A 12,442-nucleotide genomic window follows, 5' to 3' on the forward strand; every position below is an offset into this window, starting at 1 on the left:
ACATTTTTCCTTCTTTGTCAGTGCTACCTGTTTCTCATACATTTCATTTAAATTAAACCCAGATTTAATTATCTCCCCTGACTGTCTCATTGTATCTCTTTATGTAGAATATATACTAATGATTCCTAATTTTCCTCTATTTTATATAGGAATTCACCCAAACTCACCTTAAATGCTTTTTTCCCCCCTCTATAGTTTACTTCACATTTAGAGAAATTGAACATTACTTTAATTAAAAAACAAATCTATAAAATAATGGAGCTGGATGCAGCACTCATTTATATCCCTGCAAATCCAGGAAATCCAGTAGTTGCATATGGAGCATAAATCTAACTGAAATCTGCCTTCCCTCATGAAAATTCATATGCTTTTTAAAGACCTTTCATTAATTTTTCCTTCTGATTTTAAGCATAATCTGTCATTCCTGCATGATTTTGAATGGATAAATTTTTTTGTTAGCATCTGGGGGGGGGGGGAAGCCACTCTGTAAAAGACCTTTCATAACAGATTCTACAGAATAGTGTCTTTAAAAAAAAAAAAAAAAGAAGAAAAAAAAAAAGAACACTTAAAACTTAACCATTGTGACTTGTAAGAAATATATATACACTGCAAAAATCCTAGTAAACTGAATCACAACCACTTTTACTAAATGTTAGTTTTCATCATTCTTTATAAATGTGAGAACTTAGAAATGCTGATGGAACCATGCCTGTGCAAAAACTTTTTATTTTTAAGAGACCTCAAATATTACCTAAAGAATAAGCAATTATAATCATGTGAGGTTTAAGCACTGTTATCCAACATAGATTATTTTTGCTCTTGTAGTAACTTTTACGGTGTATTATGCAGTTCAAAATTCTCACAGAGAGCAAAAGAGAGGATTTAAACAAAGTAACTGGTTCCATGCTTAGCTAGCATTCAGTTAAATAAGCACAGATGCAGTTGTTATCTGCTTAAGAGTAAATCTGTGGTTTCCTTATTTAAACTCTTCAGTTTAAAGGTCCATCAGAAATGCTGTTGCTGCAATGAATAATTTAATCACTTCTGCCTATTACATGCTACTACTACACGGCAAATGTATTTGCAAAGCAGTGAAAGGCAGCAGACAAGTGTCAGCACTCCCTATAATTCAGGCGACCTCCCGGTACAGTCACTGCAACGAGCGAAGGGAGCTCGGAAGCGGCCGGAGGGAGGTGGCGGTGGGGAAGGGAGGTCAAGAGATCACAGCAGATTGCACCAGATCAGCACGACACTTTCGAAAGATGAAAGGTCAACGCGGGCTCAGTGCTGTGGTGGTGTCATTTCATCTGTTTGTCCCTTGGTGGAGTTCTTGAGTTAGTTTCTCCCTTCCGTCAAATGGCTTTAACTGCTTCTTGTGGGGGTTTTGTCCTTGTTTTTACCCTGCTTTCAAATTTGCTGTCATGTTTACCGTATTTAACCTTTTCCTCGTATTATTATGAATATGTTACTTTCAAGCCCACCTGATTTATTTATTTTTTCCTTCGGGAGCTTTTTCGATTGTATGCGTGCCAACAGTAGTACGTAGTATATATTTGTTAATGTATAGAATGGTATAGTTATGTAAATTATCTGTCTCTCTTTAACCCGAGATGGATTCCCACTGCAGATCCCAGAAGTAATTTTCCAGTGAGAGCCACCGACATTCCTGAACTGCGAAAAACAAATTGTCCTGGGCTGAAAGCTCCGACTGCCTCGAGTTCGGGCGCCGGCGGTAGCTACGGGGCTCCGCCACGAAATGCAAATGAAGTAGCCATTAATTGTATTTGCATATTTTAGCGATGACCCCAGCTTTTCAATCCACAAAGACAACAAAGCTCCGCTGCACAGCATCGAAGAGGGAGCTGGGGGGGGGGGGGGGGGGGGGGCGCAAGAGGAGCTGGGGAAGCTCCCAGGCTGCTTTAGGATTTCCCACGTAAAGCACGCTGCGAATGTCAGCAAGACGGATTCCTTCCCACATGCAAGATGCCACCGCGGTGGCCTTATCAGATGTTCCCTTTAAGGACACAAGCTCTTATTCCCCCTCTGTATATCTCCAGCACCTCGGGCTATTTTATTTATTACAGCCGATTACATTTGTGATCCCGCTTCCCACTTGATCTCGCCAGATCAGGAGGACAAATGCCGTGTCGTGTCTGAGCGTTGTGGCCGTCTGTGTGCGTCTGGGCGAAGGGAGGGCGCCGGGAGGCGACTTGCACTGCGCAACAGATTTGACCAAGAGGGGCCCAGCCTCCCCCGCCCGAGAGCGCTGCGCTGGTTCCTACTGGCGCCCGAGCAGATGGGCGAGCACTGGCTGCGGAGGACCGGGAGCCCGCGGTGCCGGCGGGAGGGTGCGGGGGTGATTCCTCTCCCCCCCCCCCAAGGAGCGGGATGCCGGGGCGGAGGGCGGCCAGCAGAGCCCCGGCCCCCTCCCGGCAGCCAGGGCACGTGGACCTGGAGCAGCGCTGCCATTCCACCATGCAGCGCACGTCGGGCCCATTTCCCACGCCGGTCGCCTGCCCTGGGGGAGGAAAGGAGGAGGAGGGGGAGGAAGGGGGAATCATAGGGAAGGGGAGGGAGGGGGGGGCCGTTACCTCTGCTCCGAAAGAGGAACCAATCCACTGTGAAGGACGCAGCACTACCGAGCAGGAAAGACATTGTACATTCAGAGAGAGATTGCATGTGAAGACACTGCAAAAAAGAAAGAAAGGGAGGGGGGTTGGGGGACGCAGACCGCATGTGAAAGGCATAGTGTGTGTAAGAGAGGCCAGCGCGGGTAGAAGGGGAAGGGGGGAGCGATTGCACATGGCAAGAGAAAGAAATCACTCATTCGCTCGAAAGAGGCTATCGCAAAGCAGACCGTGGTAGAAGTAGACATGGGAGACAACGGGGAGGGAGACGCAGGCAAAAGGCGAGGTATCCATGCCGCGCAACAGCACAGAATCTGATTAAAGTTTATGGCAGGGACGTTAAAAGCCCTTTTATCCCGCCCCTCCCCTGGCGAATACATTAAGTTTCCTGGCTGAGTTTAAAAGCACAAAGGGAAGGGAACAGCGGGAGCTTGGGGTTGCAGTTGTATTGCTAGTGCAGGAAGCCAGTGTAATGCAGTATGCTGGTATTGCTACGTACTGGTGTGTCTGGATCGTACACTGTGGGCAAAATTTCCTCCTCTCAGAGTTCCAGAACAGCGAGGGGGAATTTTGATAAATTCAAGTTGCTTGGCAAATATAATAGGGATTTGGTATTAATCCTACTTAAACCGCTGCGAAGACGCTGAGCTCCCGAGCCCCCCTCCTCCGTCCGGGACTGCGGCGGTGAACACTGAGCCTGCGCCGAGCCGGGTTTTCTCGCTGATGCTGCAGATATAAAGCCGAGTGTCTCCAGCATCGGGGGGGAGGGGGGTGGGGGGGAGGAGGTGGCGGGTAGAGGTTGGGGGGTGGTGGTGGTGGTGGAATGCTGTTCTGGCGAGGCAGGGAAAGCGGCCGGGGCCGGGAGCGGTCACTCGCTCCATAGCGCCGACTTCATGCGGCGCGACTCTGCCCCTCCGTGCCTCTGGACTCCCCAAGGAAAGAGGTGGCAACCTTCCCTCCCTCCCACATGCACTCACCGCCCCAAAAGACAAAGGCACGCTGCGACCGCTGCTTTGAACCACCTCAGCATACCCGACCGCTTTCCGCTCAAGTGTGTCATCGCGATGAAAAACAGGCATTTCACTACATTCGCCTGCATGCATCTTTATTCAAAATAACCATTTGAAACCAGGCATGTACGCACGCACACGCACAACTGGCAACAACTTGTTTTCCCACATGTGTTCACGGGGGGGGAGAGAGAGCAACTGGATTCCTACACCCACCCCCCCACCCCCGCTGCGCACCCACATGAGCGTGCACCCCACACCCCACCCCCAATCTGTTCCCACTGGCTGCCCCATGCTCGCCCAGATCCTCCCTCTCCTGCCAGCCCCCCGCAGTCTCCCTCTTCCCTCCGGGATCCGGGTGGAGAGGACAGGTACAGGAGCCAGGCATCACCCAGGGCGCAGGGGCAGAAGCACACAAAAGCCGTAGGCAATTAAATGGCTCAAAGTCAAAAGGAGAATAAACTAGGGACGATAGCATAAACAAAGTTGAACGGAGAGCTTTAACATTGAAGTTTATTTCCCACTTACCCAGGTAGGTGACGCTACATTTTAGCAGTCATCGAAGCAGCAAGTCTGTTCGGAAATAAATCTGTCACTTCTTACATGCGTTTATTCTTACTAACCCTCTCGCCCCCTTCCTGACTTCCTGATCATCTTCTCCGAGGGATTTTTTTTTTTTTTTTTCCCTCCTAGGAAACCCGCAAACACCCTGAAAAGTCACGTTCAAATCATGAACACAAAGACCAAAAGGTTCAAACAGCACTGGGAAAGAGGACGAAAGTCTGAGATCTAAGGCAGCCCCCCATCCTCCCTGGAGTTTTATGCAGTTACAGTGACTGCAGCTATTTCACAAAAGCACCGCCACGACAGGGGAAGGTGGGAATCTGTGGGAAACGAGTTTTCTTACCAGCGTGATTCCGCAAAATGTAGAGCCCCGAACGTGCACAAGCTCTGCCATAAAAAAAAAAAGGCGAATAAACATTTGCTTTAAAAATCGTTGCTCTATTCACAGTCTACAGCGGAGGTGGGGAGGGAAGGGGTAGGAGAGAATCGCTGCAGATCACGGATTTGAGAAGGCAACAGCAGCAACACTCGGGCGTGTAATGAGAATCGGTTTTGAGGACTGAACTGGTGTTTTGTGATGAGCAGCTATCCCACTTGCAGCACTAGCAGCAGCAGAGGCAGAGGGTAAGGCTGGGCTTTCTGGAGTGCAGCGCTTGACTCGTCCTCCCTCCCTCCCTCCCTCCCTCCCTCCCTCTCGCTCTCTCTCTCTCTTTGCTCTCCCTCTTTCTCTCTCTCCCTCTGTCTTTCTGTGTGTATGTAGCGCAGGCGGCTCTGCTGCTGCAGCGTCAGGGAAGAGCTACCGAGAGAGGCTTCAGCAGCTCCCACCACTTTGGCAAACTTGCCGGTTTACTGCTTCTTTTTTTTGTTTCCGAGTGGGAAGCTTCTCAGTTGCCATTCAACATTTTAAAGCACAAGCCGCTCTGCCGTGAAAGCGCCTGATCCACACTTCTCTGAAAGACACAGGAGGGAATACACAATTGCAGATTTCACCCGCCGTGGCGGTGCAGATCACAGGAAACAACTGACTGATACAATTTATTTGCAAATAGAACTCTGCTTTGGTGGTTTTGTTTGGGGTTTTTTTTGGTTGGTGTTCTTTTTTTTTTTTTTTTTTTTTTTAAATCGCGTCGCGGCTCTTTTCCCCTCCCCTTTGCCATTCCGCTTATATGGATGTAATTCAGAATCTGTGTTAATTCACGTGGGGGATCCAGTTACATCTTGTTCCACTCCGGGTGTATTTACGAGAGACCAATATTCGCTTTTGGACACATAGTTTTGTTGCTAACCTTTGAACTGAAAGGATCAAGTTCAGATCTGGTTACCTGCATTGGGACGGGAAGGAAGAGGAGACACAGAGAGACTGCAATCTCATTTGTGAATCGCTCTCAGTGCTGCAGATCCAGATTGCTATAACACATGCAGTCCAAATGCAGGTAAGGCACACACACAACTGCGGATGCAAAAACAAACTTGGGACTGTTGTGTGTCTATGTTCATATCTACAGCCTTGCAAATTCTGGGCAAACGGCTTTTGCAGTTTCTGTATCGTTGCTTTGTGACTAATGACCTTGCGCAGAGTTGTTAAAAAAAAAATCCGCTCCGGAGAAAGAGCTGAACATTTTAGACGATCTCTGAAGATGGATTTGGGTGCTTTTCTGCAACCAAAGGGGATATTCTGTGGACTGCTCTGTAATACACGGGGTTCTTCTCCTATCAACTGTGCAGCTACCGACGTTATTGGGATTTTTATTTTTTCCTTTATTTTTTTTTTTTTTTTAAGAACTGCCCATTGCTAAAGAGGATTTGGAGTTTTCACGGACACAAGCCCTTTGAATAAAGCGAATCACATATACCCCCTCCCTCCCCCCCCTCCCTCCGCCGTGTGCCGAGAGGGGCAGAATGCCTTGGTCATAAACGGCTGAGAGAGAGAAAAGAGCGAGCGTGTGTGAATTGTAGTTAACTCCAGTGTCGAAGAAGACGACCTGGGGGGCTTCGAATCGCACAGTGCTGCTTCTGCTTTTATTGCAAACCTTGCAAAGTGGTTACAGTAAAATCAGAGAGGAGGAGGAGAAGGGGGAGGAGGAGGAAAATCCTATCCTATCTACCGAGATGAATCTTTAAACAGCAAAATACACTGTCCCGTGAACTGCAAGCATATCGCAACTGGAAGGCAGGGAGAGCAGCAGAGGAGCCAGCAGCAGGGTTTTGACCACCAATTGCACCAGACATGAGACAATAAGTTTCCAGGAGCAGAAGGAATTTATAATTGATCACCCGGACGCTCAGACGCTCTGTTGGCTTATCAGGGGATTTTACTGCGGGGCAGGTGGGAGTGAGGGGGGGGGGGGGGGGGGGCGGTGTGAGTAAGATGAGGAAGATGCGGACTCTCCTTGGCTTTGTGCATTGCTGCTGTTGCTTCTTGCTCCTCCTGCCTCCGCCGCTCTGGGTCAGCCTGGCAGCGGCCAAGCAGCTCCTGAGGTACCGGCTGGCCGAGGAAGGACCCGCCGACATCCGCATCGGCAACGTGGCTTCCGACCTGGGAATCGTGACGGGCTCCGGAGAGGTGACATTCAGCCTGGAATCGGGCTCCGACTATCTCAAGATCGATAACATGACCGGGGAGCTGAGCACCACGGAGCGGCGCATCGACCGCGAGAAGCTGCCGCAGTGCCAGATGATCTTCGACGAGAACGAGTGTTTCCTGGACTTCGAGGTGTCGGTCATCGGTCCCTCGCAGAGCTGGGTGGACCTCTTCGAGGGTCGGGTCATCATCCTGGACATCAACGACAACACCCCCACCTTCCCTTCCCCCGTCCTCACTCTTACCGTGGAGGAGAACCGGCCCGTGGGGACCCTCTACCTGCTCCCCACTGCCACCGACAGGGACTTCGGACACAACGGCATCGAGCGCTACGAGTTGCTGCAGGAGCCCGGCGGGGACGGCGGCCGCCGCGGTGGCGGCGGCGGTGGGGGCTCCGCTTCGGCGGCCTCCGAGAGCGCCCCCTACCCCGGCGGCAGCAAGCGGCGGCAGGAGGCGGACGCGGCGGCCCGCAGCAGCGTCTTCGAGCTGCAGGTGGCCGACACCCTGGACGGGGAGAAGCAGCCGCAGCTGATCGTCAAGGGGGCGCTGGATCGGGAGCAGCGGGACTCCTACGAGCTCAGCCTCCGCGTGCGGGACGGCGGCGAGCCGGCGCGGTCCTCGCAGGCTATCCTGAGGGTGCTGATCACCGACGTGAACGACAACAGTCCCCGCTTCGAGAAGAGCGTCTATGAGGCAGACCTGGCAGAGAACAGCAGCCCTGGGACCCCCATCCTGCAGCTGCGAGCTGCCGACCTGGACGTGGGGGTGAATGGGCAGATCGAGTATGTCTTCGGGGCAGCCACAGAGTCAGTCAGGCGCCTGCTGCGGCTGGATGAGACCTCGGGCTGGCTCAGCGTTTTGCACCGCATCGACCGGGAGGAGGTGAACCAGCTTCGCTTCACCGTCATGGCCCGAGATCGGGGCCAGCCCCCCAAGACAGACAAGGCCACAGTCGTGCTCAACATCCGTGACGAGAATGACAACGTGCCCACCATCGACATCCGGAAAATTGGGCGCATCCCACTCCGGGACGGGGTGGCTAGCGTGGCTGAAGACGTTCTGGTAGATACCCCCATTGCCCTGGTGCAGGTGTCGGACCGGGACCAAGGTGAAAACGGTGTGGTAACCTGCACCGTGGTAGGTGATGTGCCCTTCCAGCTCAAGCCAGCCAGCGAAGGCGAAGGGGAGCCACAGAACAAGCGGAAGTATTTCCTCCACACCTCAGCCCCTCTGGACTACGAAGCTGTCCGTGACTACAATGTGGTGATTGTGGCTGTGGACTCGGGCAGCCCCAGCTTGTCCAGCAACAACTCCTTGCTGGTGCGGGTTGGGGACACTAATGACAACCCTCCCATGTTCAGCCAGGCTGTGCTGGAGGTCTCGTTCCCAGAGAACAACTTGCCTGGTGAGAGGGTGGCCACAGTGGTCGCCACGGATGCGGACAGCGGCAAGAACGCTGAGATCACCTACTCCCTGGAGGCCTCGCCCCTCTCCTCAGAGGCGCCAAGCGGCATCTTCAGCATTGACCCTGACTCCGGGGATGTATCGGTGCAGGCAGTGTTGGACCGCGAGCAACGTGACACCTATGAGTTCCAGGTGACAGCCCGGGACAAGGGTGTGCCATCATTGCAGGGCTCCACCACAGTGGTGGTGCGGGTTGCGGATCGCAATGACAATGAACCGCGCTTCATGCAAGACGTGTTCACTTTCTACGTGAAGGAAAACCTGCAGCCCAACAGCCCTGTAGGCATGGTGACTGTGATGGACTTCGACAAGGGCCGCAATGCTGAGCTCAGTCTCTCCATTCAGCCCGGTGACCATGACCAGGCAGCCAGCATCTTCTCCATCGAGAACGACACTGGAACCATCTTCTCCACTGTTTCCTTTGACCGTGAGCAGCAGACCAGCTACACTTTTAAGGTGAAGGCAGTGGACGCAGGGGAGCCACCACGCTCTGCCACCGCCACTGTGTCCCTCTTTGTGATGGATGAGAATGACAATGCGCCCACGGTCACCTTCCCCAGCAACAGCTCCTACACCATGCTGCCACCCTCCAGCAACATGCGCACCGTGGTGGCCACAGTGGTCGCCACTGATGCTGACACTGGTCTCAACGCAGACCTCAACTACAGCATCATTGGGGGCAACCCCTTCAAACTCTTTGAGATCGACTCGGCCAGTGGTGTGGTATCGCTGGTGGGTAAGCTGGCCCCAAAGCACTATGGCCTGCATCGCCTCGTGGTGCAGGTGAATGACAGCGGGCAGCCGCCCCAGTCCACCACTGCCCTGCTCCATGTCTTTGTCAACGAAAGCCTGTCCAATGCCACTGTAGTGGAAAGCCAGGTGGCACGCAGCCTCCACACGCCCCTGGCCCAGGACATTGCTGGCGACCCCAGCTACGAGCTGAGCAAGCAACGGCTAAGCATAGTCATTGGTGTGGTGGCTGGCATCATGACCGTCATCCTCCTCATCTTGGTGGTGGTTATGGCGCGTTACTGCCGCTCCAAGGGCAAACATGGCTACGAGGCTGGCAAGAAGGACCACGAGGACTTCTTTACCCCACAGCAGCACGACAAGGCCAAGAAACCCAAGAAGGACAAGAAAGGCAAGAAGGGCAAGCAGCCTCTCTACAGCAGCATTGTCACCGTCGAGGCTTCCAAGCCCAATGGGCAGCGCTACGACAGCGTCAATGAGAAGCTCTCGGACAGCCCTGGTATGGGGCGGTACCGCTCGGTCAACGGCGGCCCAGGCAGCCCCGACCTGGCCAGGCACTACAAATCGAGCTCTCCGCTGCCCACCGTCCAGCTGCACCCGCAGTCCCCCACCGCCGGCAAAAAGCACCAGGCTGTGCAGGACCTGCCCCCGGCCAACACCTTCGTGGGCGCTGGCGACAACATCTCCATCGGGTCGGACCACTGCTCCGAGTACAGCTGCCAGGCCAGCAGCAAGTACAGCAAGCAGGTAAGAGCGCTGTGCCCCGCGCCCCCCCTTGCCGCGGAGCCCCCGACCCGCACGCACACACACACACCGTGGGCGGGGAGGGGCGCTGCCCGCTTCCCCCCGCCTCCCGCACCCGCACAACCAGACACGACCGTCAGATCAATGACCCGTTCAGCCTGGCATCCCCCACCTCCACCCCCCGCTGGCAGTCAGGTGCCCGGACCAGCACACAGCACGCAGGAAGGAGAGTCAGATCTTTATTACTGTTGTTACTCCCTCCCCTTTCAGAGCCGTGCAGCCGCACCGACTGGGTCGCCGGCGGACCCGCCCCGCCGAGGCGAGGAGGCGGCGGGCGCGGCGCTCCCCCCGCAGGCGCAGCGGCGGCCGGGCGCGGGGCTGGGGGCCGGGCCGCGGGCTCGGCCGGCAGGGCAGGCAGCGAGCTGCAAGGCGGCGTGAGATGCTTTTATCAGCCGCCCCCCCGCAGGCCAATCCCGGCGGCTGGGGGGGGGGGGGTCCGGACCCCCCCCCCTCCGGCGGAGCCGCAGCCACCCGGCCGCCCCCGGCCCCGCTCCCTCCCCCCCCCCCCCCCCCCCCCCCCCGCGGTGCTTCCTTGCCCAGCCTTAGAAACAGCCAGCGCCGGCAGAGGAGGAAAGTTTCGCCTCAGGAGCCAGATGCTGTGGGGAAAGGGGGCTGCTGCCGGCCTGCCGCTGTGGGCGAGAGTGCGTTTGCAGCAGCGGCGCTGAAGCGTTAATGGCTGTAATTACCACGTCTTTCATTAGGACCAAAAATGCTTAAATAATCTGGAAAGCCTATCTGCGGTCTCATTTACGCCACAGTGATTGCAGTCTTTGCAGCAGTTGCTCTGAATACATGTAAATGTTAGCGAGCCTAGAATCGCACCCAAGTATGTTCTCATGTCGTGTCCCCCCCCCGTCCCCCCCGCATATCACGTGAAATTCATTCATTCAAGATGAGAGGCCTTAATTTGCCAGCTCAGCTGCTGCATAGCTCCGTCTGCAGCGAGTGCGACGGTCGTGAGCCTTCTCAGAGCGAGGTGTGCTTTCAGGGGTGCCACAAGTGACTGGTTTTGATCTCGGCTGTGCTGGCACAGGTCGGTTCAGTGGAGCTCCGATAGCCTAAAACTGGTGATGGTAAGGACTTCTTTACAGTCCTTGAAATAACATAGGGATACCACAAAGAGGAATCGAGCTCTTACGTAAAAGCGTCTGTTTTATTTTATAAGACACATATGTAGCCTGAAGAGAGGTCGCTTTTCTTTGGGGGAATACTTTTTGGGTGATAGTAAAATGAGATACTTAACACCTGGTGATTTCCATTACATCTTTCCATGTAGGGTAATGCTCTGAGTGTTTCCTCAGCTACAGTGCATGTGACACGAGAATCTCCACATAAATGAATTGCTGATTCATGTAAATATAGAGTCGAGTCTGCAACAGGGAAATTCTGACTAGTTTGACAAAAATGCTTTCTTTTCAACTTATTAACATATAAATATGGTGCATTATGGGGTTTTTTTTCTACTTTGAAACATCTGTGAGTCTACTACAATTGAAGTTTTACAATGTGTTGCCAGCATTTGCATTCTGCTTAGAAATACTTAAATACTGTAAAAGAAAATTATTTGTATGAGCCACTTGGTCTTCCAGATCACCAAAAAAGTGTGATTGATGTACTGTCTTCCAGTATTTCTGCATATGTTGTTTTACAAGTGATACAGACTTACAGAATGTTTGACACGGTAGTTTCTGGGTGATACATTTCATTAACCCTCTTCTGGAGAGTACATTACCATTTCAGTTTGAAAATAGTCTGTATAAAATACAAAGTCCTAAGGAAGTTCATAAACTCACATCTACTAAGGCTTATTAAGCACATAGTAATGATGCTGTTTTAGTTAACACTGGAATAGCAAAGTAGCCAGTGGATCATATGCTAATCAGATACTACTTCTTTCTTGATGCTGCAATTCATATCAACATATGAATTATAAACTGTCAAAGTGTGATTTATTTTCAGCGTAGAAGAATGACTTGCATGCTAAGTATAGGAATGGTAAAGGATTACACCATACAAATTGCTATTTTGCTTGATAAAAAAAACTTATTTAAGATTATATCACAGAAATATGTTTTGAATTACTTAACATTTTTCAAGGATATGTTTTGATATACAATACATCAGAGGATTTCTTGGTAGAGGAAAATGGCTTTATTACTTTTACTTGCAACAGTCAAACCAAAAGAAGTACATGCTGGATTGCTCCGTTATTTATCTAGTTTCTTACAAAACCAGTTTCTCATTGTCAATGATTTTCCTGTGCTAAATACTTAGTTATGAAGGTTAGTTTAACCAAGTAGTTTAGAGCCAATATTCTAATGCCTTGTCTTCTTATTTTAAAACGTGTAACAAGTGTGCAAATACTTTCAAAGCATGCACATAAGTTGAGGAAAGTGTCCAAGAAAACAGTAAAGGTAGTGCTAAATAACAGACTTTGTAGGAGAGATTATCAGGCACAAAACTGTTACCCTGCTTTTCTAACGGTACTTGCCAGCTTGGTGCTGAGTAATACTTATATAGTTCTATTCATGCTTTTGCATAATAGTGGGTACATTAAGACTTATTTGCATAAAAAAATGTAGACTTTTCACATCTCAAACATTGACAATGGAGCATTTCTCTGTTTATCACGCAAAACACAT

The 12,442-nt window shown here is 51.7% G+C and overlaps 2 protein-coding genes across 6 annotated transcripts in view; one reads left to right on the plus strand and one right to left on the minus strand.

The window, feature by feature from the left end:
* Window positions 1-710: 710 nt before the first annotated feature.
* On the minus strand, window positions 711-4,836 carry LOC130154229 (uncharacterized). Of its 4 annotated transcripts, XM_056350149.1 has the most exons (6): window positions 4,767-4,836; window positions 4,545-4,588; window positions 4,166-4,210; window positions 3,605-3,730; window positions 2,592-2,688; window positions 711-2,518 (listed from the first exon to the last, which is right to left on the minus strand). In XM_056350149.1, the coding sequence occupies exons 4-6, from the start codon at window positions 3,728-3,730 to the stop codon at window positions 2,079-2,081; spliced, it is 663 nt and encodes a 220-aa protein (XP_056206124.1). In that variant the 5' UTR covers window positions 4,166-4,210; window positions 4,545-4,588; window positions 4,767-4,836; the 3' UTR covers window positions 711-2,078. The 4 variants fall into 4 exon arrangements, 3 of the variants coding, with proteins under 3 accessions (XP_056206124.1, XP_056206115.1, XP_056206105.1); XM_056350140.1 differs by lacking the exon at window positions 4,767-4,836 and having other exon boundaries at window positions 4,545-4,655; XR_008823651.1 differs by lacking the exons at window positions 3,605-3,730; window positions 4,767-4,836 and having other exon boundaries at window positions 4,545-4,655.
* A 518-nt stretch (window positions 4,837-5,354) lies between these two features.
* PCDH7 (protocadherin 7) overlaps window positions 5,355-12,442 on the plus strand; it is a 284,000-nt gene continuing 276,912 nt past the window's right edge. Inside the window, exon 1 of one of the 2 annotated variants that reach the window (XM_056350119.1) lies at window positions 5,355-9,743. In XM_056350119.1, coding sequence (XP_056206094.1) covers window positions 6,570-9,743 — 3,174 coding nt within the window. In that variant the 5' untranslated portion in view covers window positions 5,355-6,569. The remainder of the gene's footprint in view (window positions 9,744-12,442) is intronic. The other variant, XM_056350111.1, reaches the window with a different exon arrangement.

This window comes from Falco biarmicus, chromosome 1 (assembly GCF_023638135.1).
Source record: "Falco biarmicus isolate bFalBia1 chromosome 1, bFalBia1.pri, whole genome shotgun sequence".
NCBI lineage: Eukaryota > Metazoa > Chordata > Aves > Falconiformes > Falconidae > Falco > Falco biarmicus.